The sequence below is a fragment of the Oncorhynchus gorbuscha genome, unplaced genomic scaffold (assembly GCF_021184085.1).
Source record: "Oncorhynchus gorbuscha isolate QuinsamMale2020 ecotype Even-year unplaced genomic scaffold, OgorEven_v1.0 Un_scaffold_58:::fragment_4:::debris, whole genome shotgun sequence".
NCBI classification, from domain to species: Eukaryota; Metazoa; Chordata; class Actinopteri; order Salmoniformes; family Salmonidae; genus Oncorhynchus; species Oncorhynchus gorbuscha.
Window position 1 is genome coordinate 31,127 of NW_025745415.1, and position 26,195 is coordinate 57,321.

The 26,195-nt window shown below is 44.0% G+C and overlaps 1 protein-coding gene across 7 annotated transcripts in view; it reads left to right on the forward strand.

Annotated features, from left to right (window-relative positions):
- Nucleotides 1-276: 276 nt before the first annotated feature.
- LOC124018850 (RAS guanyl-releasing protein 2-like) overlaps nt 277-26,195 on the forward strand; it is a 70,464-nt gene continuing 44,545 nt past the window's right edge. For 2 of the 7 annotated variants that reach the window (XR_006835687.1, XM_046334144.1), the window contains exons 1-4: nt 278-724; nt 24,210-24,357; nt 24,660-24,762; nt 25,159-25,215. Coding sequence is in view for 5 of the 7 variants with exons in the window: in XM_046334144.1 (XP_046190100.1) it covers nt 24,288-24,357; nt 24,660-24,762; nt 25,159-25,215 (230 nt within the window). In the remaining 2 variants the exon portion in view is untranslated. Of the gene's footprint in view, nt 725-12,151; nt 12,176-14,437; nt 14,574-24,209; nt 24,358-24,659; nt 24,763-25,158; nt 25,216-26,195 lie in introns of those variants that run through there. The other 5 variants (XR_006835686.1, XM_046334141.1, XM_046334145.1 and 2 more) reach the window with 4 other exon arrangements.

The following is a 26,195-nucleotide window of genomic DNA, read 5'->3' on the forward strand; positions in this document are numbered from 1 at the left end:
GATGAGCGATGGCCGAACGGCCTAGGCAAGATGCAGTAGATGGTATATAGTACAGTATATGCATATGAGATAAGTAATGTAGGGTATGTAAACATTATATAAAGTGTTGTTGTTTAATTCCGTAAAACCTCCATCCGAGATTTCGGGAAAACCAGGGAATAAAAAAAAAAGTTCCAATAATTTTGCAAGGCTAGTCATGCACATATCCAGTTTTTTTGTTATTGCCGGTGGGGTGCTATGATGAGGCATCGCCAATAGGCGGGACTTTGAGACAGTGGATTGAGCTAAACCATTGCATTCTGAACCACATAGCAGACCACACGTGAGTTAGTACGGCTCTAGCGATCAACAGAAATGACGGTAGCCTAAACCGCAACAGGCATCTATTTGAACTTGGTGCAAAGTGCAGGCGGTAGTTCGTTGCACGGGCAGACATGTGCATTTGGGACCTGTAGCATCAACTCCAACGGATCGCCTTTCTGAAACTTCTGACTTCATTTTTTGCATCATTTTTTGCGTCTTTTTCCAAGGACTTGCAAGTGCATGCATGGGCTTTATCGCTTGGTTTAGGGGCTACCAAAAAGGCTATATCCTAACAGTTAGATCATCGGAACAGCCAGCCTACATGGTCTGGTAATTTGTTTATGAAAGGTATCCTGGCACACAGTCTGACATTATTGACTGGGCAGACATTTCGTGTGATGGGACTCTCCAAACTCTGAAGGTAAGACATCTATCTCTAGTCTACAGCAGAGTGCAGGGTTATACACCTGTGATGTAATGCGTGGTCCGCGTTATTTTATAACCTTTACAACATGACTGATTTCTCGTGGTTTGGACGGCCCTTGGCATCATTTAACTCACTTTTCTCTTTATACCTCATAAGGCGAGCTCGTGGATGGTTATTTGAAAATTGGCAAGCTGTGACGCAAGTTATATTTGAATAGTGTTTTATTTTCCAATGGCTCTTTCAATGATCCCCAAGTTGCGCAATGCTATTTGAGCAATAATTGGATATGATTTACGGGCAATCGCGCAAGAGAGGGTTAATCATGTAAACTCATGCAGTGGGTATGTACTGTGCTTCATACATCATAACCACACACATTGCAATCAAAGCATCAGTGAGCAGTAGGCAGTGACGCCTTATTGCATTCTCTAGCAAACCGCACCTTTGTGGTTTTCACAGTAGCCGAGTACCAGGGTGAGAGTATTCTCACGCCTATTGGATGAAATAGATAGGCTATATTTGTGTATGAGACAGACAGGGTTATCATGTTAGGACTGCCATAGATAATGTTACCACAGCTGTTTAGTCTGGGCTGTCTAATCTACCCCCTGTTGTAATTAGTGAGGTACAATAGCAGTTATAGACCTCATTACATCATTGTTCAACACGGAGAAACTCATTGTATGGCTATTCATCTATACTGAACAAAAATATAAACGCAACATGCAACAATTTCAAAGATTCTTCTGAGTTAGAGTTCATATAAGGAAATCAGTCAATTGAAATTAATTCATTAGGCCCTAATCTATTGATTTAACATACTGGGTGGTGGCGCATCCATGGGTGGCCCACCCACTTGGGAGCCAGGCCAACCCACTGGGGTGCCAGGCCCAGCCAATCAGAATGAGTTTTTCCCCCATTACCTGATCTGGCAGCAGCTCTGGTAGACGTTCCTGCAGTCAGCATGCCAAATGCACACTTCCTCAACTTGGACATCTGTGGCATTGTGTTGTGTAACAAAACTGCACATTTCACAGTGGCTTTTATTGGCCCCCAGCACAAGGTGTACCTGTGTAATCATCATACTGTTTAATTAGCATCTATGCAACAGCTGTCAGGTGGATGGATTATCTTGACAAAGGATAAAATGCTCACGAACAGGGGTGTAAAAAAAAATCTGTCACAAACCATGAGAGAAATATGTTTTTTTGTGCGGTATGGAACAATTCTGGGATCTTTTATTTCAGCTCATGAACAACGGGACCAACACTTTACGTGTTCCGTTTATATTTTATCAGTGTATGATTGCATAGGGAGGTAAAATGAGGCATTGTTATGACCTGGTAATATATCTTGCTACACTAATATCACTCATAGTCCTACATCATATCCAAATCAAATTTAATTAGTCACATATAGATGTTAATGCAAGTGTAGCAAAATGCTTGTGCTTCTAGTTCCGACCGTGCAGTAATATCTAACAAGTAATCTAACAATTTCACAACAACTACCTTATACACACAAGTGTAAAGGAATGAATCAGAATATGTACATATAAATATATGGATGAGCGATGGCCGAACGGCATAGGCAAGATGCAGTAGATGGTATAGGGTACAGTATATACATTAGAGATAAGTAATGTAGGGTATGTAAACATTATATAAAGTGGCATTGTTTAAAGTGACTAGTGATACATTTATTACATCCAATTTTTAATTATTGAAGTGGCTAGAGATTTGAGTCAGTATGTTGGCAGCAGCCACTCAATGTTAGTGATTGCTGTTTAACAGTCTGATGGCCTTGAGAATGAAGCTGTTTTTCAGTCTCTCGGTCCCAGCTTTGATGCCCCTGTGCTGACCTCGCCTTCTGGATGATAGCTGGGTGAACAGGCAGTGGCTCGGGTAGTTGTTGTCCTTGAGGATCTTTTTGGCCTTCTTGTGACATCGGGGGGTGTAGGTGTCCTGGAGGGCATGTAGTTTGCCCCCGGTGTTGCGTTGTGCAGACCTCACTACCTTCTGGAGAGCCTTACGGTTGTGGGCGGAGCAGTTGCCGTACCAGGTGTTGATACAGCCCGACAGGATGCATCTGTAAAAGTTTGAGTGCTTTTGGTGACAAGCCAAATTTCTTCAGCCTCCTGAGGTTGAATTGGTGCTGCTGCGCCGCCTTCACCACGCTGTCTGTGTGAGTGGACCAATTCAGTTTGTCCGTGATGTGTACACCGATGAACTTAAAACTTTCCACTTTCTCCACTACTGTGCCATCGATGTGGATAGGTGTATGCTCCCTCTGCTGTTTCCTGAAGTCCACGATCATCTCCTTTGTTTTGTTGACATTGAGTGTGAGGTTATTTTCCTGACACCACACTCCGAGGGCCCTCACCTCCTCCCTGTAGGCCGTCTCGTCGTTGTTGGTAATCAAGCCGAACTACTGTAGTGTCGTCTGCAAACTTGATGATTGAGTTGGAGGAGTGCATGGCCACGCAGTCATGGGTGAACAGGGAGCACAGGAGGGTGCTGAGAACACACCCTTGTGGGGCCCCAGCATTGAGATCAGCAGAGTGGAGATGTTGTTTCCTACCTTCACCACTTGGGGGCTGCCCGTCAAAGTCCAGGATGCAGTTGTACAGGGCGGGGTCTCGACCCAGGGTACAGGGTATAAGGGCAATAATAGCTACACAGCACATGTGCAATAACTATTAGGTCAGTTATTCATAAGTGGTTTTGAGTGCTGCTACCTACCACTGATTACAGCATATAAATCCCTATACACAGTGATATGAATCAGCTATGAGCATTGGTTTACATTCCAGTCTGTGCACCATGCTATGTGTGGCAGAGCGACGCCCCATCTTGACAAGGCTTCGCTCCAACGCTTAACTCTTCCGCGTCTCCAACGCTGCGCTTGAAATATGCATAAAGTTCAACCTTTTCTACCGCTCCGCTAGTAGGGTCCTCGCCGCTCACCTTCCCACAATCCTCTGCACATTTTCTCTGTGTGCCCTTGTTGAAAATGAATGGGGGTGGAACTTCTCCTGAATTCACTGTTGGAGAAAACCCTGCATTACTCTGTGTGTGGGAGCTCAGACAGGGGCGTGGGCGGCCTGACTCCACCGGCTCTGTCAGGCGCTTTCCTCCAACCGCCCACGGAGCAGCGGGGATTAGGACAGGGCCTGGTGTTCTGGATCTTTTTTTGTTCTGCAGCCTCACTGATTTGACCCACTAGGATGTTTTCTGTCAGACTTAAAGCTGCAATAAGTAACTTTTTGGGCAACCCGTCCAAATCCACATAAAAATGTGATTTATAGATCTGTCATTCTCATTGAAAGCAAGTCTAAGAAGCGGTAGATCTGTTCTATGTGCACAATTTCTATGCTTCCTGTTTTCTATGCTTAAGTTTCATGTTGGCTTCTTTTACTTTTGGTTTTGTACACCAGCTTCAAAATGCTGAAAATACAATACTTTTGGTTATGGAAAAGATATTTCACAGCGGTTAGATGGTACAATGATTATCTACACTATATTTGCTTGTTTTGTCACATTAACTGAAATTCGGCGAACTATTAGAGTTGTAACAACCAAAGCCTTTAAAGCTTTGACTTGTAAGTCTGTCTGTCTGGGGGTTTTCAATAAAGCCTCTGACAAAGAACATTACAGCAATACAGTGTGATGATGATAGATCTACACTATATGGCTAAATGTATGTGGACACCTGCTTGTCGAACATCTCATTCCAAAGTCATGAGCATTAATATGGAGTTCATTCCCCCATTGCTGCTATAACAGCCTCCACTCTTCTGGGAATGCTATCTACTAGATGTTGGAAAATTGCTGCAGGGACTTGCTTCCATTTAGCCAAAAGAGCATTATTGAGGTTGGCCACTGATGTTGGGTGAATAGGCCTGGCTTGCTGTCGGCGTTCCAATTAATCTCAAATGGGGTTGAGGTCAGGGCTCTGCAGGCCAGTCAAGTTCTTCCACAATGATCTCGACGAGTGGTGAAAAAAGTAACCAATTGTCATACTTGAGTAAATGTATAGATACCTTAATAGAAATATATATACTTATATACTTAAGTATCAAAAGTAAAAGTATACATTTATATTAATCAAATCAAAATGTATTTGTCACATGCACTGACTAAAACAGGTGCAGACCTTACTGAGTAATGCTTACTTACTAACCCTTAACCAACAATGCAGTTTTAAGAAAAGTAAAGTTAAGAAAATATTGACTAAATAAACTAAAGTAACACAATACAATAACGAGGCAACAGTATATACAGGGGATACAGGTACCGAGTCAATGTCTTGGGGAACAGGTTAGTCGAGGTCATTGAGGTATAATGTACATGTTGTTAGGGGTAAAGGGGCACACTGTTTTTTAAATGTATAGATAGCCAGGGGCACACTCCAACACTCAGACATTATTTACAAAAGATGCATTTGTGTTTAATGAGTTCACCAGAGGCAGTAGGGATGACCACGTGTTCTCTTGATAAGTGCATGAATTTGACAATTTTCCTGTCCTGCTAAGTATTCAAAATGTATGGGTACTTTTGGTTGTCAGGGACAATGTATGGAGTAAAAAGTACAATATTTTCTTTAGGAACGTAGTGAAGTAAAAGTTGTCCGAAATATAAATAGTAAAGTACAGATACACCAAACAACTACTTAAGTAGTACTTTAAAGTATTTTTACTTCAGTACTTTACACCACTGATCTCAACAAACCATTTATGTATAGACCAAACTTTACATTTGGCACTATGCAATCGGGCAGTTAGCATTCTCCTGGCATCCGTCAAACCAAGATTAGTCCCTCGGACTGCCAGATGGTGAAGCGAGATTTGTCACTCCAGAGAACACATTTCCATTGCTCCAGAGTCCAATGGCGGCGAGCTTTACACTACTCCAACCGACGCTTGGCATTGCGCATGGTGATCTTAGGCTTATGTGCGGCTGCTGGGCCATGGAAACCCATTTCATGAACCTTCCGACAAACAGTTTTTGTACTGACGTTGCTTCCAGAGGCAGTTTGGAACTCGGTATTGAGTGTTGCTACCGAGGACAGACGATTTTTACGCTCTACGTGCTTCTGCCCTCGGCGGTCCCGTTCTGTGAGCTTGTGGAGCAGCTCTAGCAGGGCAGAAATTTAACGAACTGACTTGTTGGAAAGGTGGCATCCTCTGACGGTGCCACGTTGAAAGTCACTGAGCTCTTCAGTACGGGCCATTCTACTGACAATGTTTGTCAATGGAGATTGCATGGCTGTGCGCTCAATCTTTATTCACCTGTCAGCAACGTGTGTGGCTGCAATAGCCGGATCCACTAATTTGAAGGGGTGTCCACATACCATGTAGTGTATATGTACAGGTGTTCTAAAGTCAAACCTCATCAGCTTGTTCTGGTGAGATTCTGTTCAAGTTGCATGACGAGCTGAGTGTGTATGTTGTTGATTAGCTGCTGCAATTATTTTAATATTGGGTAACATGCTTACTCTGCTCTTTTTGCGAATCAGTTTCTGATTGAGAGAATTGCGCCATGTAAAATATGTTTTTATCCATCCACTGTCCTTGCTCCCTTTAGCAACCACACATAGTATGCAACACTTTCAATGCAAAATCCCTTTGAAAAATCCAATCAGACAATTGGTGAAAGAGCATTAGGCTCAGGAGTTAACGCAATGCTTCAGATCTCAGGCAAGGTAACTCATTGACTCCTTCACTAATTGGCTACCATGTAACTATTCCCCAGGTCGTTGCTGTAAATGAGAATGTCTTCTCAGTCAATTTACCTGAACAAATAAAATAAGGGTTCAATAAATCCATAAAAGCACCTCCATTACATGTGGCGTGATAGAACCTACAACAAGTCATTTGATTGGTTGTCCACACCTCAGCAGCAGGAACAAAAGGAATTCAGCAAGGGTGGGTGTGATGTGCAGTTAGAAAATAGATCTCTCCCCGTATTCACAGTAACTCACCTCCTCTCTCCTGTTTCTGCAGGCACATTGCCTCCCCCAAAGCCTTCTGTATACACGCTTAACATTTTGCTTGTCTCCAGAGGCTCCTAGAGCAGCCAGCGACCTCTGACTTGCGTCAAGCCGCCATGCCCCAGTGCCTTGTTAGGCAAACTGGCCTTAATTGGATTCTTTGTAAAGGGCTAATTTATGCCAAAGGACTGAGATCTGGTTAGAGGGGGGGATAGAGAGGGGCGAGGGAGAAGGAAAGTGGTGGTGGTGGGGGTGGGGGGGGGGGGGGGTGGTAGAGAAGGAAAGAGAGGGATTTTAGGACTGGGGGAGAGTGAGAAAGAGAAGGATGGAGGAAGGAAGTACAGAAGCTGATCAGTAGAAAGACAGAGGAAGCAAAATCAATCTCAGGAGAGCAAAATCAACCAACAAAGAAAGTAATTACAGGGAAGCAGCTAACCAGAGGCATGCAGTCGCATCACTGGGGTACGCTTCACTGCCTCCTCTCCTACTCTCTCCCTCCTCTCCCTCTCTCTCTTCCACGCTCTTTCGCTTTTTCTTTCTTTCTTTCCCTTCCTGTTTCTGTCTCCCCCCCCCACACACATTCCTGAGAGGACCTGGACAATTTCATCCTGTCAGTGCTCCTTTCACCTTAAAGGGCAAAGATGGAACGCCTGGGAGAGAGAGACACTCGTAACAGCTAAAGGTCAGGCTGTCCATAATTAAAGCAGCCAGGTGATTCATAGTCAATGAAGTGGCTGGGAGAACAAATGGAACGACAATGGGTGACCACACAGGAGTATCTGCCCTGTTGAGTAAGTAGTAAAAGCAGAGTATTGATGCTTATTCTGACTAGAGTGCACTGTCTACATCCAGTATCTGTAACAGGTGTGAGAGTATACATTTCACTTGTTTAAATGAATTTACCATACTCCTGCAATAGAGCGTGTGTTCGTACATTTCATTATTCCTGTTGTGACCTCAGTTTATGTCTGTGTCCACAAAAATACACAGACCCTTTTATTGCTCAGAGTTGATCTAATAGCTAGATACAAATGTAGACTTAACTCTACAAGATATCTTCATTCCTATCATGCCCCAAGTCCCCATCTTACACACATCCATAGCAGAGATGGAAGAGCAAGCAAGACGCCCTACTCTGAGTTTTTTTTTTGGTTCAATGAAAGTCAATGAACTAAGTAGACCAGACCCAGCTGCTATTGCATTGGTGTCTATGGGAGACCCACCCCATTAAGTAGAACGGAACTGACATTATTTTCAATGGTAAACAGCCGGAGTGAACTATCTTCATTTATCCACCATCTTTGGCCCTAGTACTATCACGGTAAGTGGTGGTTTTCCTCTCGGTTTTGGGGGATGTGTCATAGAGATAGATTGAGGACTCTAGATGGATATAACATGGAGATTGATGAGCATGGACATTATTGAGTCCTCTATCTATCTCTATGGGTAATTCATTCACTCTTTACATAATTCATTGGCTGCTTGGTTGATATGAAACCGTTATTACTTACTGTGAATCAAATAAAATGTTATTAGTCACATGCGCCGAATACAACAGGTGTAATACAGTGAAATACTTAGTTAAAAGCCCCTAACCAACAATGCAGTTAAAAAATACGGATAAGAATAAGAGATAAAAGTAACAAGTAATTAAAGAGCAGCAGTAAAATAACAATAGCGAGACTATATACAGGGGGGTACTGATACAGTCAATGTGCGGGGGCACCGGTTAGTTTAGGTAGTATGTACATGTAGGTAGAGTTATTAAAATGACTATGCATAGATAACAGAGAGGAGCAGTGGTTTAAAGTGGGGGCGATGGGGGGCACTGCAAATAGTCTGGGTAGCCTTTGACAAGAGGTTCAGGAGTCTTATGGCTAGACTTGGTGGTCCTGGACCACTTGCCGTGTGGTAGCAGAGAGAAGTCTATGACTAGAATGGCTGGAGTCTTTTACAATTTTTAGGGCCTTCTTCTGACACTGCCTTGTATAGAGGTCCTGGATGGCAGGAATCTTGGCCCCAGTGATGTACTGGGCCGTACGCACTACCCTCTGTAATGCCTTGCGGTCGGAGCCTGAGCAGTTGTCATACCAGGCAGTGATACAACCATGCTCTCGATGGTGCAGCTGTAGAACCTTTTGAGGATCTCAGGACCCATGCCAAATCTTTTCAGTCTCCTGAGGGGGAATAGGTTTTGTTTTGCCCTCTTAATTACTGTCTTGGTGTGCTTGGACCATGTTAGTTTGTTGGTGATGTGGACACCAAGAAACTCTCAACCTGCTCCACTGCAGCCCCGTCGATGAGAATGGGGGCGTGCTCGGTCTTCTTTTTCCTGTAGTTCACAATCATCTCCTTTGTCTTGATTACGTTGAGAGAGAGGTTGTTGTCCTGGCACCACACGGCCAGGGCTCTGACCTCCTCCTTCAAGACCGTAGTTGATCAGGCCTACCACTGTTGTCATCAGCAAATGTAATGATTGTGTTGGAGTCGTGCCTAGCCTGTCAGTCATGAGTGAACAGTGAGTACAGGAGGGGACTGAGCAGCACCCCTAAGGTGCCCCTGTGTTGAGGATCAGCATGTTGGATGTGTTGTTACCACCTACCCTTACCACACTTACCGGCCTGTCAGGAAGTCCAGGATGCAGTTGCAGAGGGAGGTGTTTAGTCCCAGGATCCTTAGCTTAGTGATGAGCTTTGAGGGCACTATGCTGTTGAACGCTGAGCTGTAGTCAATGAATAGCATTCTCACATAGGTGTTCCTTTTGTCCAGGTGGGTATGGGCAGTGTGGAGTGCAATCGAGATTGCATCATCTGTGGATCTGTTGGGGCGGTATGCAAATTAGGGTGGGTCTAGGGTTTCTGGGATAATGGTGTTTTATGTGAGCCATTACCAGCCTTTCAAAGCACTTCATGGTTACAGACGTGAGTGCTACGGTTTGGTAGTCATTTAGGCAGTTTACTAGAAGTCGACCGATTCTGATTTTTCAATGCTGATACCAATTATTGGAGGACAAAAAAAAAGCCGATACCGATTAATCGGCCGATTTTTATTTATTTGTAATAATGACAGTTACAACAATACTGAATGAACACTTATTTTAACTTAATATAATACATCAATAAATTCAATTTAGCCTCAAATAAATAATGAAACATTTTCAATTTGGTTTAAATAATGCAAAAATAAAGTGTTGGAGAAGAAAGTAATATGTGCCAATATGCAATATGTGCCATGCATGTGCCATGTGAAAATGTGTGCCATGTAAATTATGTGCCATGTAAAAAAGCGGACCTTTAAGTTCCTTGCTCAGAACATGAGAACATATGAAAGTTGGTGGTTCCTTTTAACACGAGACTTCAATATTCCAAGGTAAGAGGTTTTAGTTTGTAGTGAATGTAGTATTTATAGGACTATTTCTTTCAATACCATTTGTATTTCATATACCTTTGACTATTGGATGTTCTTATAGGCACTTTAGTATTGCCAGCTTAATCTTGGGAGTTGATAGGCTTGAATTCATAAACAGACCTGTGTGTCAAGCATTTGCTAATAGCTGCAGGCAAACGCAGTAAAGTGCTGTTTGAATTAATGCTTACAATTCTAATGATGCCTACCACCACTCAGTCAGACTGCTCTATCAAATCAAAGACTTAATTATAATGAACACACAGAAACACGAGCCTTTTGGTCATCAATATGGTCAAATTCGGAAACTATCATTTCGATAACAAAATGTTTATTCTTTCAGTGAAATACAGAAACGTTGTAAATATTCTGTTATATTGCTGTTACATTGCACAACCTTCAATGTTATGTCATAATTATGTAAAATTCTGGAAAATTAATTACGGTCTTTGTTAGGAAGAAATGGTCTTTACACAGTTCGCAATGGCGGCCCAAACTGCTGCATATACCCTGACTCTGCTTGCACTGAACGCAAAAGAAGTGACATAATTTCTCTAGTTAATATTACCTGCGAACATGCATTTATTTTAACTGAATATGCAGGTTTAAAAAAATACACTCTGTGTATTGATTTTAAGAAAGGCATTGATGTTTATGGTTAGGTACATTTGTGCAATGGTTTCTTTTTTTTCGCAATAATTTGTTAAATCATCACCCGTTTGGCGAAGGTGAAGTAGGCTGTGAATCGCTGGTAAATTAACAGGCACCGCATTGATTATATGCAACGCAGGACAAGCTAGTTAACTTAGTAATATCATGTGTGTACCATGTGTACTTAACTAGTGATTATGTGAAGATTGAGTTTTTTAAAAGTTTAATGCTAGCTAGCAACTTACCGTGGCTCTGCAGCCACAAGGTCCTTTTGATGTTGTAGTTGGCCAGCCAGTCTCCTCATGGATTGCAGTGTAATCAGCGTCCAAAAAGGCCGATTACCGATTGTTATGATTAATCTGTCGACCTCTAGTATGTACGTATGGTCACTGTGGGGACGACGTCATCGTTGCACTTATTGATAAAGCCAATGACTGATGTGGTGTACTCTTCAATGCCATCGGATGAATCTTGGAACATATTCCAGTCTGTGCTAGCAAAACAGTCCTGTAGCTTAGCCTCTGCTTCTTCTGACCACTTTTTTTATTGATCTAGTCACTGATGCTGCCTGCTTTAATTTGTGCTTGTAAGCAGGAATCAGGAGGATAGAATTATGGTCAGATTTTCCAAATTAAGGGCAAGGGAGAGCTTTGCATGCGTCCCTGTGTGTGGAGTATTGGTGGTCCAGAGATCCTTTTCCCCTCTGGTTGCACATTTAACATGCTGATAGAAATTTGGTAAAATGGATTTAAGTTTCCCAGCATTAAAGTCCCCGGCTACTAGGAGCGCCGTCTTTTTGTTGAGCGATTTCTTGTTTGCTTATGGCGGATTACAGCTCATTCAATGCTGGCTTAGTGCCAGCCTCTGACTGTGGTGGTATGTAAACAGCTACAAAGAATACAGATGCGAACTCTCTCAGTAGGTAGTGTGGTCTACAGCTTATCATGAGAATCTCTACCTCAGGCGAGCAATAGCTCGTGACTTCCTTAGATTTCGTGCACCAGTTGTTGTTTAAAAAATACATAGACCGCCACCCCTTGTCTTACCAGACGCCGATGTTCTATCCTGCCGGTACATCATATAACCAGCCAGCTGTATGTTGATATTGTCGTTGTTCAGCCACGACTCCGTGAAGCATACGATGCTACAGTTTTTACTGTCCCGTTGGTAGTTTAATCTTCTGCGTAACTCATCGATTATATTCTCCAAAGATTGCACAATGGAAGGAAGTGGGAGTTCATTCGATCGCCTACAAATTCTCAGAAGGCACCCTGACCTTCGGCCCCTCTTTCTCCGACCTCCTCTTCACACAGATCACGGGGATCGGGACCTATTCCTGAGGAAGCAGTATATCTTTTGCGTCGGGCTCATCAGATTCATGGATTCTGCTAGTTCGTGGTGAGTAATCGCAGTCCTGAGAGACAGTAGTGGCAACATTATATACAAAATAAGTTCATAATAAGTTCCAAACAACGCAAATGAACAAACAAAAAACAATCGGCTGGGTGCACGTAAAACGCCTGCCTTCTTCTCCGGCGCCATCTAGAGAAAATGCAGTATGTGGGGTTGGCTTTTAAACGAGAATAAAGAAAAGGGAGGTATCTGTGACTTTAATACTAGACATTACTCGTTGTTACTTGAGAATGTCAATTCATAGCAGACCTGCGCTCAAATAGTAATTGTCTTCTTACAAATAACTTTACCTGTGCTTGAGTGAGCTTGCCCGGGGGAGAAAATGTAACCAACTGAGTAGTCCCAAAAGTACTGCTGTTTTGAGTGAGGATATTTTGAGGATGTCCTCCTGGGATAGTCAAAGCATATCTCGGTCTATAATGCATGTATCATATTGGCTATAGTGAACCTGGCGGTGTTCATCCTCTGCCCGCGGGGTAAGAAAGAGGCCCATATTTGCATTGTGGGGAGTTTAATGATAGCTGGCTGAGAGACGGTTAGCCTGCCTCAGGGACCACGACAACCCATCAACAACAGGAAGCAAATTTTGAAACTCTCAATTCAGCACTGCGGGGAGTTAGAGAAACGGAAGAGAGGAACGATGAAGAGGGAGAGAGAGAAATTAGAGAAAAACAAAAGTGTCTTGGCATAGTGCCTTGTGGGTAGTTACCGTATCCAGGCCGCGGCGAGTCATTTCTCAGTTGATCTGTCACTCTCGTCTTGCTCTGGGTGTGTGTGTTCTCATCTCACACATCTTTCAGCATAGAAATAGGAATATCAAATCAAATTTTATTGGTCACATACACATGTTATTGCAGGTGAAGCGAAATGCTTGTGTTTCTAGCTCTGACAGTGCAGTAGTATCTAACAAGTAATATCTAACAATTTCACAACAATACACACACATCTAAAAGCATGGAATTAAGAATATATAAATATTTGGACAAGCAATGTGGGAGCGGTACAGACTAAAATGGGGTACAATGGAATAGAATACAGTATATACATATGAGATGAGTAATGCAAAATATGTAAACATTATAGTGTGTGTGTGAGGAGATAACGCTAAGTGAGAGAATGTGTTAAACATACTGTGTCTTTACTTGGTGATTTCAATGAGGAGTATGAAGAGGAGATATCAATATCAGCTAAACTCATTGTTCATGTCATCCTTATTCATGTAACAACTTATTCAAAGCACAAACACACACACACATGTTTGTTTTACAATCCTTGTGGGGACGAAACAATTGATTCCCATTCAAAATCATTCTTTCCCTAACCTCTAACCCTAAACCCAAATTGAACCCCTAATTGTAACCTAAAACAGCCTTTTTCCTTGTGGGGACCAGCGAAAATGTTCCTTGTTTTACTATCCTTTGTGAGGACTTCTGGTCTCCACATGGATAGTAAAAACACACACCCACAGACTTCCGGCATTTGTTATGTTACTCATGTAGTTGTCACATCTGGTAGAGGACAGAAGTTGAACAGGAAGAATCTGTATAAAGAAATGAAAACATACAGGCTTTCATACCACAATGCCTGCCATAATATACATGATTATATAGAAGACCTGTGTTCAAATACTATTTAAAATACGTTGTCTGTGCATGATTGAGCTTGCCTGGCAAAATGTTCCTATGTATTTGAAAGATTTCAAATGGTATTTGATTCCAGGTCCGTTTTCTGCAGCTGTGTTCTGTCTACAGTGCATTTCACAATCAAGAAACATAGTTGCTCTGAAGAAACTTCCCTCTTTTATTTATGTATTCATAAGTAAGACAGGGAGTGTGTTGCTTTCCCCCACACAAACTTTAGGGATTGTTGTCACTAGTTTTTGGAATCGATCTCTGTCTACTCCCTTTTCTCATCATCTCTCCATCTCCCACTCTATTTTCCATGTCTTTCTTTCCTACACACTTTCCCTCCCGTTTTCCCTCCATTTCTCTTTCCATCCCTTTGCTCCCTGTCTCTCACTCACTCTCTCCCTCCCTCTGGCGATTCTCATCACTAATCTCTGTTAGCAGCAGTAACCTAACCTCCCTCTCTACCATGCCTGTCCCAGAGATACTGCAGCCCCGGGCAGGATGTGTGGCCCTTCCTGATCCTCGCACTCGACACTCAAAATAGAAACTAGCTTTCAGAAGGTGCCTATATAGAGGTCTATATATGTCATGCAACAACAGCCCCTCCTCTGCACCACTTCCTGGACTTGAACCCCAGTGGGTGCTGGGTAGAAGGCGGTGATATATTTCTCCCAACGCCAACCACTGATACAGGGTCAGATACCTTTACATCTTCCGAAATGGATTAGGGTTGATGCAGCCTGTTGCAATTCAAGGTAATGTGTGCATTTCTTAAAATACCTATTCAGATTGGGGAAAGGGTCACTTGGCAGGGTCTGGAGTGGGGTGAGCGGGGTCTGGTACATATAGAATACTCATTAGTCTGAATTAAGGAATGCATCCTTCCTCTGGTTCCTTTACAGTGGAGGCCCATGGCTATTACCACTGATGACATTAATCATGAGCCTTTTCCCGGAATGCTGGGGAGAATCTATTCTAGACCAATCAATGGCAGTATGTGTGGGAGGCATGGGCATATCACATCAGCCCTGGGGATTTACTGCTGACATTTGCATTGGCTCATCATGGGATTTTCAATACCATGATGGATGTCATTGATGGTGCAAGGAGGGTGTGTGTGCGCATATGTGTGTGTGTGTTGTGGTAGGGCAGGTGTCTCTGAGTGTGTGTGTGTGTGTGTGTACGCATAAATCAGTGTGTCCACATCCGTGTGTGTATGCGTGCTGGTATGTGTCTCTACGTGTGAGTCACTGTGTGTGTCCCCTTTATGCGGTGGTGTATCCCACCCTATACTGCGTATCCTGAGGTAAAGCCAGTCTAGTAGGTCAGTCTATGAGAGTCTTGATGAAAAGCGTTGATGAGGTCAGTCAGGCCTGCAGCTATCATCAGCAGCCATGGGTAATTTAGGACGGGTCATTTCAGCCTTTGGTGATAAGGGAGAATGGACCCATCATATCTATTGTGTGGTTGAAGGACCGTTGAAACGGTGAGGTGCGAATGTCGAGGGCAATTCAGAGGAGGGCAGGTCCTTGTGTCTATGGAGAGAGGCTGGTTGGTGGATAAATATGTGGCGTCGTTGCAGTCGCGTAGGTTAACAGATCCCACAATGCAAGGAGAAATCAGAGGAACCGATACTTGTACGTGAATATGATATTAGTGAAGATGATACCAATCCAACAGGTGCAGAGTGACTGTAAAAAAGACAACTGGCAACGTCACCCTCCTCACAGGATCAGCCTGCGCTTGAAAGAACAAGGACAACCGGGAAGAACAGAGAAGTGACTTGTGTTACCACACATTTGGAGGCCACAATTTCTGCTCTCTTTCCATTTTTCATAAATATAGTCCACACTGGTACACTTCTGGGGTTTTCTCTAGCTTCCTCAATTCAGCACACTAGTTGAAGTGTCACTTTCAACTACTTAGCTGCAACTGAAACGTGAAAAGTCAGACTAGAGAAAGTTTGTGGCAGGATGCAGTGTTGGCTGTAAAACAGATTTGAGCCAACAACACATTACCATATTTACTGACAGGGTTGAATCCTTATTGATGTTCTCAGGTTACAAATTCATGTATTTATATAACCGTGATAGACCAGAAGTGTTGGTTTTATTGGCGCGACTATAGTATGCATTGGTTGAAGCACAATGTTAAATTAAAATCTAATAACCAGCAGCATACCTCGCTGCATCCCACTGCAGGCTTGCCTCTGAAGCTAACCAGGGTTGGTCCTTGCCGGTCCCTGGATGGGAGCCCAGATGCTGCTGGAAGGGATGTTGGAGGACCAGTAGGGGTCACTTTTCTTCGGTCTACTAAGTATACTGAACAAAAACTATAAACCGCAACATGCAACAATTTCAAAGATTTTACTGAGTTACAGTTCATATAAGGAAATCAGTCAATTGAAATGAATCAATTAGGCCCTAATCTATGGATCTTATATTTCCTACCTTAAAAAAAGGCAGGACAATGGCACATCAATGGGACTCAAGATCTCGTCACAGCATCGCTGTGCATTCAAATTGGCATCGATAAAATGCAATTGTGTTCGTTGTCTGTAGCTTATGCCTGCCCATACCAGAACCCCACTGCCACCATGGGGAACTCTCTTCACAACATTGACATCAGCAAATTGCTCGCCCACACAATGCCATACATGTGGTCTGCGGTTGTGAGGCCGGTTGGTCGTACTGCCAAATACTTTAAAACAACGTTGGAGGTGGCTTATGGTAGAGAAATTAACATGACATTCTCTGGCAACAGCTCTAGCGGACATTCCTGCAGTCAGAATGCCAATTCACGTGCCCTCAACTTGAGACACTTGTGGCGTTGTGTGACAAAACTGCACATTTTAGAGGGGCCTTTTATTGTCCCCCAGCACAAGGTGCATCTGTGTAATGATCTTGCCGTTTAATCATCTTCTTGATATGCCACAACTGTCAACTGGATGGATTATGTTGGCAAATGAGAAATGCTCACTAACAGGGATGTAAACACATTTGTTAAAAAAAATTGAGAGAAAAAATATTTGTGTGTCTAGAAAATGTCTGAGATCTTTTATGTCAGCTCATGAAACATGGGACCAACTCTTGTTGCATTTATATTTTTGTTCAGTGTAGCTCTCAAGACAGTGAAGGGGACATTTTGGGACGTTAAACCGGTGTCCTGACTCTCTGTGATCATTAAAAAATCTCATGGCATTTATTGTAAGAGGCGGTGTGGTAACCCTGGTGTCATGGCAAAATTCTCAACCTGGCCCCCTAATCATCCCCCTAATTTTATATATTACTCCTCACCTCTCCATCTGATGTGTGGCGAGAGTTCTGGAACAAAATGTCTGCTGTGCATTACTAAACTTTGATGATCTTCATCAGATGACTTTCATAGGACTTCATGTTATACAATACATGTATGTTTTGTTCGATAAAGTTCATACACTGCTCAAAAAATTAAAGGGAACACAAAAATAACACATCCTAGATCTGAATGAATGAAATATTCTTATGAAATAATTTTTCTTTACATAGTTGAATGTGCTTACAACAAAATCACACAAATTATCAATGGAAATCAAATGTATCAACCCATGGAGGTCTGGATTTGGAGTCACTACAGGCGGAACACCACACTACAGGCTGATCTAACTTTGATGTAATGTCCTTAAAACAAGTCAAAAAGAGGCTCAGTAGTGTGCGTGGCCTCCACGTGCCTGTATGACCTCCCTACAACGCCTGGGCATGCTCCTGATGAGGTGGCGGATGGTCTCCTGAGGGATCTCCCAGATCTGGACTAAATCATCTGCCAACTCCTGGACAGTCTGTGGTGCAACGTGGCGTTGGTGGATGGAGCGAGACATGATGTCCCAGATGTGCTCAATTGGATTCAGGTCTGGGGAACGGGCGGGCCAGTCCATAGCATCAATGCCTTCCTCTTGCAGGAACTGCTGACACACTCCAGCCACATGAGGTCTAGCATTGTCTTGCATTAGGAGGAACCCAGGGACAACCGCACCAGCATATGGTCTCACAAGGGGTCTGAGGATCTCATCTCGGTACCTAATGGCAGTCAGGCTACCTCTGGCGAGCACATGGAGGGCTGTGCGGCCCCCCCAAAGAAATGCCACCCCACACCATGACTGACCCACCGCCAAACTGGTCATGCTGGAGGATGTTGCAGGCAGCAGAACGTTCTCCATGGCGTCTCCAGACTCTGTCACGTCTGTCACATGTGCTCAGTGTGAACTTCCTTTCATCTGTGAAGAGCACAGGGCGCCAGTGGCGAATTTGCCAATCTTGGTGTTCTCTGGCAAATGCCAAACGTCCTGCACGGTGTTGGGCTGTTGTAAGCACAACCCCCACCTGTGGACATCGGGCCCTCATACCACCCTCATGGAGTCTGATTCTGACTGTTTGAGCAGACACATGCACATTTGTGGCCTGCTGGAGATCATTTTGAAAGGGCTCTGGCAGTGCTCCTCCTTGCACAAAGGCGGAGGTAGCGGTCCTGCTGCTGGGTTGTTACCCTCCTACGGCCTCCTCCACGTCTCTTGATGTACTACATGCTCTGGACACTACGCTGACAGACACAGCAAACCTTCTTGCCACAGCTCGCATTGATGTGCCATCCTGGATGAGCTGCACTACCTGAGCCACTTGTGTGGGTTGTAGACTCCGTCTCATGCTACCACTAGAGTGAAAGCACCGCCAGCAAAAGTGACGAAAACATCAGCCAGGAAGCATAGGAAACTGAGAAGTGGTCTGTGGTCCCCACCTGCAGAACCATTCCTTTATTGGGGGTGTCTTGCTAATTGTCTATAATTTCCACCTGTTGTCTATTCCATTTGCACAACAGCATGTGAAATGTATTGTCAATCAGTGTTGCTTCCTAAGTGGACAGTTTGATTTCACAGAAGTGTGATTGACTTGGAGTTACATTGTGTTGTTTAAGTGTTCCCCTATTTTTTTTTTCGAGCAGTGTATTTATAAGCAAAAATCTGAGTTTACATTGGCGCGTTATGTTTAGTAGTTCCAAAACATCCAGTGATTTTGCAGAGAGCCACATAAATTTACAGAAATACTCAGAATAAACAAATGATAAAAGATACAACTATTATGCATGGAATTATAGATGCACTTCTCCTTAATGCAACTGCTGTGTCAGATTTAAAAAAAGCTTTACCGAAAAAGCACACCATGCAATAATCTGAGTACAGCGCTCAGACAACAAATCAAGCCATACAGATATCTGCCATGTTGTGGCTGTAAAGGATGTGAAATGGCTAGCTAGTTAGCAGTGGTGCGCGCTAATAGCGTTTCAATCGGTGACGTCACTTGTTCTGAGACCTTGAAGTAGTTGTTCCCCTTGCTCTGGCTTTTGTGGAGCGATGGGTAACGATGCATCGAGGGTGACTGTTGATGTGTGCAGAGCGTCCCTGGTTCGAGCCCAGGTCGGGGCGAGGGGACGGACGTAAAGTCTATACTATTATATTGATGCTGTTGACCCGGATCACTGGTTGCTGCGGAAAAGGAGGAAGTCAAAAGGGGGTGAGTGTAACGGATGTGAAATGGCTAGCTAGTTAGCGGTGGTGCGCGCTAATAACGTTTCAATTGGTGATGTCACTTGCTCTGAGACCTTGAAGTAGTGGTTCCCCTTGCTCTACAAGGGCTGCGGCTTTTGTGGAGCGATGGGTAACGATGCTTCGTGGGTTTCAGTTGTTGATGTGTGCAGAGGGTCCCTGGTTCGAGCCCGGGAATGGGCGAAGGGACGGACAAAAGTTATACTATTACATGGAGTCAACAGAAGTCAGAAATAACATTATAAATATTCACTTACCTTTGATCTTCATTAGAATGCACTCCCAGGAATCCCAGTTCTACAATAAATGTTTGATTTGTTCGATAAATTCCATTTATGTCCAAATGCCTCCTTTTTGTTTGCGCGTTTAGCCCAGTAATCCAAATTCATGACGCGCAGACCAGACAAAGTCAAAAAGTTCCGTTACAGTCCGTAGAAACATGTCAAACAAAGTATAGAATCAATCTTTAGGATGTTTTTAACATAAATTTTCAATAATATTCCAACCGGAGAATTCCTTTGTCTTCAGAAATGCAATTGAACGCAAGCTAACTCTCACGTGTGCGCGCGTGACCAGCTCATGCCACTCTGCCAGACCACTGACTCATTCAGCTCCCATTCCCCTCTCCTTCACAGTAGAAGCATCAAACAAGGTTCTAAAGACTGTTGACATCTAGTGGAAGCCTTAGGAAGTGCAATTTGACCCCATAGACACTGTATATTCGATAGTCAGAGTGTTCTCTATCCAAATCAGTTTACTCTGGGCACCTTATTCATCCAAGCTACTCAACACTGCCACCAGCCATAAGAAGTTTAAGCTAGTTAGGGAGATATGAGTCTTCAGCTTCAGTGATTTTTGCAGTTCGTTCCAGTCTTTGGCAGCAGAGAACTGGAAGGAAAGGCGGCCAAAGGAGGAATTGGCTTTGGGGGTGACCAGTGAAATATACCTGCTGTTAAAGCCTACTGGTATTGTAAGTATAAAAGCAAAGCTTGCTTGCATATAATAATGTAGTGTAATGTCTTAGTGTGGGGTGGCAAGAATGCAATACATGACCTTGTATGAGGAACAAATCATGTTATTTTTGGAGCACGTGCTCTAAAGCCATGTTCACATTGGCAGTTTTGAAGTGACTCAAATCCTATTTATTTGCATATCTGAATCGAATCTGTTCTTTTTCCTGCAGTCTGACCAACCAAAAATACACATGGAATCGGATTTTTAAGCCACGTTTGGTTTGAAGTCAGATACAAATCTGATTCCTGGCCATGTGACTTGTGTCTGAACGGTCAAATCTGATTTATTTGCCCTCAAGTGGTTTTTAGACTGTTATTTGGAATATCTTGTTGTATGCTAGCAACTCTGTTGACAGTTTGACACGAACTTGTGGTAGCTAACTAGCTTGTTAATTGTTTTAAAAAAAATGGTGAATGTGTTAGAAAGCTACCCAGCTAGTTAGTTGACTGCTGTGGCTAGCTAGCTAGCTATGGGAATAACCTTTTTCAGCTTCAGACAAATGCCTACCTCTGGCAGCAGTACCTCTGTCATCCTGATTTCACTGACTGATGGTTAAGGGCTTTGAGGTCTCTCGCACCTGCTCTCTCTCTCTCTCTCTCTCTCTCTCTCTCGCTCTCTCTCTCTCTCTCTCTCTCTCTCTCTCTCTCTCTCGCTCTCGCTCTCGCTCTCGCTCTCGCTCTCGCTCTCGCTCTCGCTCTCGCTCTCTCGCTCTCGCTCTCTCTCGCTCTCTCTCGCTCTCTCTCGCTCTCTCCCGCTCTCTCCCGCTCTGAGCCCCTGTGTATGTTTGTGTAAGACTGCTTGTGAAGCCTGTAATTGAGTGTGTCCACCCACTTCTCTGCAGCAGAATCAGTCAAGGGAAGAAGGCTTCTTTCTTTTGTGACACACACTTCGGCTGCAGTGCCATCGCCCATTCCTATGCAAACCATACACCAAAGATCACCCTTTTTGCTGGTACAGGCTAGAGTCCAAACACGCACACAAACATGACACGCGCACAAACATGACACACACACACACACACACACACACACACACACACACACACACACACACACACACACACACACACACACACACACACACACACACAAACCCTCCATCTCTACACACTATCTAAAAGCAATCAAACCTCAGAGCTCATGTGAATTCCTGGGAACCGGAGCCAGAACATACAGATGTAGGATCTTAATCTGATCACCCTGATGCAGGAGAGCTTTCCTGCAATGCAAGAAATGTAAAACTTGTAGTAAAACTTGTAGTATTTGTGGTTTAAAAAGGCAAACTGTCTTAAATGAAGATTCAAAATCTGTATGCTCTAACCTCATCTCCCCACTGTGCTTAATAACAGATCAGTTGGGCCTATTTTATCTCCTGACTGGTGACAAAATTGTATTTCATTACCCCATAAATGTGGCAACAGTGTGACCTCATGGAATGCACTCTCTCTCTCTGGCTTGTGTGTCTGTGTGTATGGGGAAGGTAGGCATGAGGATTTGTTGCCATCCCGCTGAGCAGTACCTAACTAAAATAGCATACTAAGAAAAAAACAGAATGTGGAACCACAGGGTGAGATGATTGACATGGCTTGTATTCTTTCCCCTGTGTGCAAGTTAATGACTGCACTGCTATTTCAGGAAGTGATAAGATGTGGTTTTCCGGGTGAAAGGGGGTTATTGCAAGAGTTGTATCAGCTGCTTGTTGTCTGTGGGTTTTTATCAGTCACATCCCATACGGTAAAAAAATATTTCAAATACATGTATATTTGTTACATCTTTGCTGAACTGCATTGTAAAGCCTTTAAATGTATTCCAGATATGCATGTACATACATTTTGAATCTTTGCTCAAATGCTTGGAAATTTTCCAGAAATGCATGGCTATGACATCTAGTCTACAGGGTGGCCAAAGTGCTTCCTAATTTGACTTCTTAAATGACTCTTTATGTATTGATCAATGGAGATACTTTTTCTGGCCACCAAGCCAAAACGTTTGCAGTGATATATAATTAAAATTCTGATGGTGAGGAAAAAATGGTCATCTGAATCAGGGTTAGTTTGGCAGCTGGGGTGAAAGAGGAGTGATTATGATAGAGGAACCCAAGTCTAGATTTAACTTTAGCCTGCAGATTTGATATGTGCTGAGAGAAGGACAGTGTACCGTCTAGCCATACTCCCAAGTACTTGTATGCGGTGACTACCTCAATCTCTAAACCCTCAGAGGTAGTAATCACAACTGTGAGGAGAGGGGTATTCTTCTTACCAAACCACATTACCTTTTTGTTTTAGAGGTGTTCAGAACAAGGTTAAGGGTAGAGAAGGCTTGTTGGACACTACGAAAGCTTTGTTGTAGAGCATTTAACACACAATATCCAGGGAGGGGCCAGCTGAGTATAAGACTGTATCATCTGCATATAAATGGTTGAGAAAGCTTCCTATTGCCTGAGCTATGTTGTTGATGTAAATTGAGAAGAGCGTGGGGCCTAGGATTGAGCCTTGGGGTACTCCCTTGGTGACACGAAGTGGATGAGACAGCAGATTTTCTGACTTTATACACTGCACTCTTTGAGAGAGGTAGTTAGCAAACCAGGCCAAAGACCCCTCAGAGACAACAATACTCCTTAGCTGGCCCACAAGAATGGAATGGTCTGCCGTATCAAAAGCTTTGGCCAATTCAATAAAAATAGCAGCACAATATTGATTAGAATCAAGGGCAATGGGGACATCATTGAGAACCTTTAAGGTTGTAGTGACACATCCATAACCTGAGCGGAAACCATATTGCATACCACAGAGAACTCTATATACATCAAGAAAGTCAGTTGATTATTAACACGTTTTTCCAACACTTTTGATAAACAGGGCAAAATAGAAATAGGCCTATAACAATTAGGATCAGATTGATCTCCCTCTTTTTAAATAAAGGATGAACTGTGTCTTCCTTCCAGGCAATGGGAACCTCCCCAGAAAGGAGAGACCGGTTAAACAGGTCGGAGATAGGCTTGGCAATGATAGGGGCAGCAACGTTAAAGAAGAAAGGGTCTAAACCATCTGACCCAGATGTTTTTGGGGGGTCAAGTTTCAGGAGCTCCTTTAGCACCTTGGACTCAGTGACTGCCTGCAGGGAGAAACGTTGTTGCGGGGCAGGGAAAAAGAGGAAGAAGCATTGGGGATAGTTGCATTAGAAGGGGTGGGAGATGAGGAAATGTTGGACGGGCAAGGAGGCATGTCTGAGTCGAATAGGAATCCTGACTTAAAGAACTGGTGATTTAAAGAGCTCAGCAATGTGCTTTGTTGTCAGTAACAACCACACCATCAATTTTAAGGGACATGGGCAGCTGTGAGGAGGAGGTTTTATTCTTCAGGTCTTTAACCATTTTCCAGAACTTCTTGGGGTTAGACCCACAGAGAGAGGACTATACTTTATAGGCAACATGGTCTCATTAGAATATGTCAGAATAGTGATGCTGAACCATTGTAGTTATACTGTATGTCACTTGATCTGTTGGTTTGCTGGAGTCTGCTGTTTTCAAATGTAACCTAACCACAATCCATCAGTATCCAGACATGTTATTGTTCTAATTCCATTGTTTTGTTTTAGTCAACATTTCCTGTATACTTCCTGGATATCTTGCATAACTAGATTAGAGTGACATACTGGCAACCATTCAAACCCTGCAGCAATTTGTTTTGCTTCCTTACTATGCTCTCATTTCTTTGTACAGGAGTTGCATTTCTTGGGAGAAATGTGTTGCTGTGCAATACCTTTAACCTTCTCTATCTTCACCTTCTTTGTTTTGTGCCCAGGAGTGCATCTGAATTGGGAAGAGAGGGTAGTGGACAAAGAACACTGGGAAACCAGAGGAAGAGAGGAGGAGGAGAAAAATGGAGGCCATATCTTTAGATCAGTCTGCGACGGTGGATGAGCTGGTGGAAGCATGCATCCACGCCTTTGGTCAGTCAGTCTCTTTATTTGTCCATGAGCACTCAAATATACATGCTACTTACTCAATGTCTAAATAAACAACATATACTCTTTGTGCAATCAGAATAACATTTCCAGGAACAGATTGCAAGGAGAAGAAGATAAATAATATATCGTTTCCCATATGTCCATGCACCACCTGAAGTAGCTAATGTTGTCGGTCTCAAATCAATAAGAATTGGTTGTCTTATTTGCAGTAAGACTTGTAAAATTTGTCTAAAAGGACTTAGAGGGGCTGTTGAGTGATGAGCACTGCGTCTGTCCTCTTTCAGATGAGACGGGCACTTTGAAGGACCCCTCCCTAGTGCGTATGTTTCTTATGATGCACCCTTGGTACCTTCCCTCCAACGACATGGCAAAGAAACTACTGCTCAAGTATCCTTCACCATTTTTATTTGACCTTTATTTAACCAGGCAAGTCAGTTAAGAACAAATTCTTATTTTCAATGACGGCCTAGGAACAGTGGGTTAACTGCCTGTTCAGGGGCAGAACGACAGCTCGGGGAGTTGAACTTGCAACCTTCCGGTTACTAGTCCAACGCTCTAACCACTAGGCTACCCTGCCGCACCCGCTTACGGCTTATCACGTCTTGTCAGCTACTGTAAGATCAACAGATATTCTTTCAGGTGCCAGTGAATGGAATGGAAAGGATGGAATGTTCCTAGCGGGAAAAACTGACGTCTTTTGTTGTCAGGCCAGGGTCAGGTTGTGTGCTGATTGTAAAAAAGGATGTTTTAGTAGATGTTTTATGTACCTTAACTGTTGATCAGATCACAGGAGGAAAGCAGCACTGCTGAGCTCAGGACAAGAATCTGCCACTTGGTGAAGTAAGACACGTTCACAATTGCTTTTGTTAATAGGTTGGAAGTTTCTTAATGGCTTACCTCTCCCTCACTATGTCTCTGTGTTTCCCTCTCTCCCTCTCTCCCTTCCCTCCCTCTCTCCCTCCCTCCCTCCCTCCCTCCCTCCCTCCCTCCCTCCCTCCCTCCCTCCCTCCCTCCCTCCCCCTCCCTCCCTCCCCCTCCCTCCCTCCCTCCCTTCCCTCTCCCTTCCCTCGCTCTCTCCCTCTCTCCCTCCCTTCCCTCGCTCCCTCTCCCTCTCTCCCTTTCCTCCATCTCTCCCTTCCCTCCCTCTCTCCATCTCTCCCCCTCCCTTCTCTCCCTGCCTCCCTCTCTCCCATCTCTCCCCTCTCTCCCTCTCTCCCTTCTCTCCTCTCCCTTCCCTCCTTCCGTCCCTTCTCTCCCTCCTCTCTCCCTTCCCTCCCTCTCTCCCTCTCTCCCTTCCCTCCCTCTCTCCCTCTCTCCCTTCCCTCCTTCTCTCCCTCTCTCCCTTCTCTCCCTCTCTCCCTCTCTCCCTTCCCTCCTTCTCTCCCTCTCTCCCTTCCCTCCCTCTCTCCCTCTCTCCCTTCCTTCTCTCCCTCCCTCTCTCCCTTCCTTCTCTCCCTCCCTCTCTCCCTTCCCTCACTCTCTCCCTCTCTCTCCCCTCTCTCCCCTCTCTCCCCTCTCTCCCCTCTCTCCCTTCTCTCCCTTCTCTCCCTTCCCTCCTTCCGTCCCTTCTCTCCCTCTCTCCCTTCCCTCCCTCCCTGTCTCCCTCTCTCCCTTCCCTCCCTCCCTGTCTCCTCTCTCTCTCCCTCTCTCTCTCTCTCTCTCTCTCTCTCCCTCTCTCCTTCCCTCCCTCCCCCTCTCCTTCCCTCCCTCCCTCTCTCCTTCCCTCCCTCCCTCTCTCCTTCCTTCTCTCCATTCCCCTCTCCCTTCCCCTCTCTCTCACTCCCCCCCCTCTCTCTCTCTCTCTCTCTCACTTCCCCTCT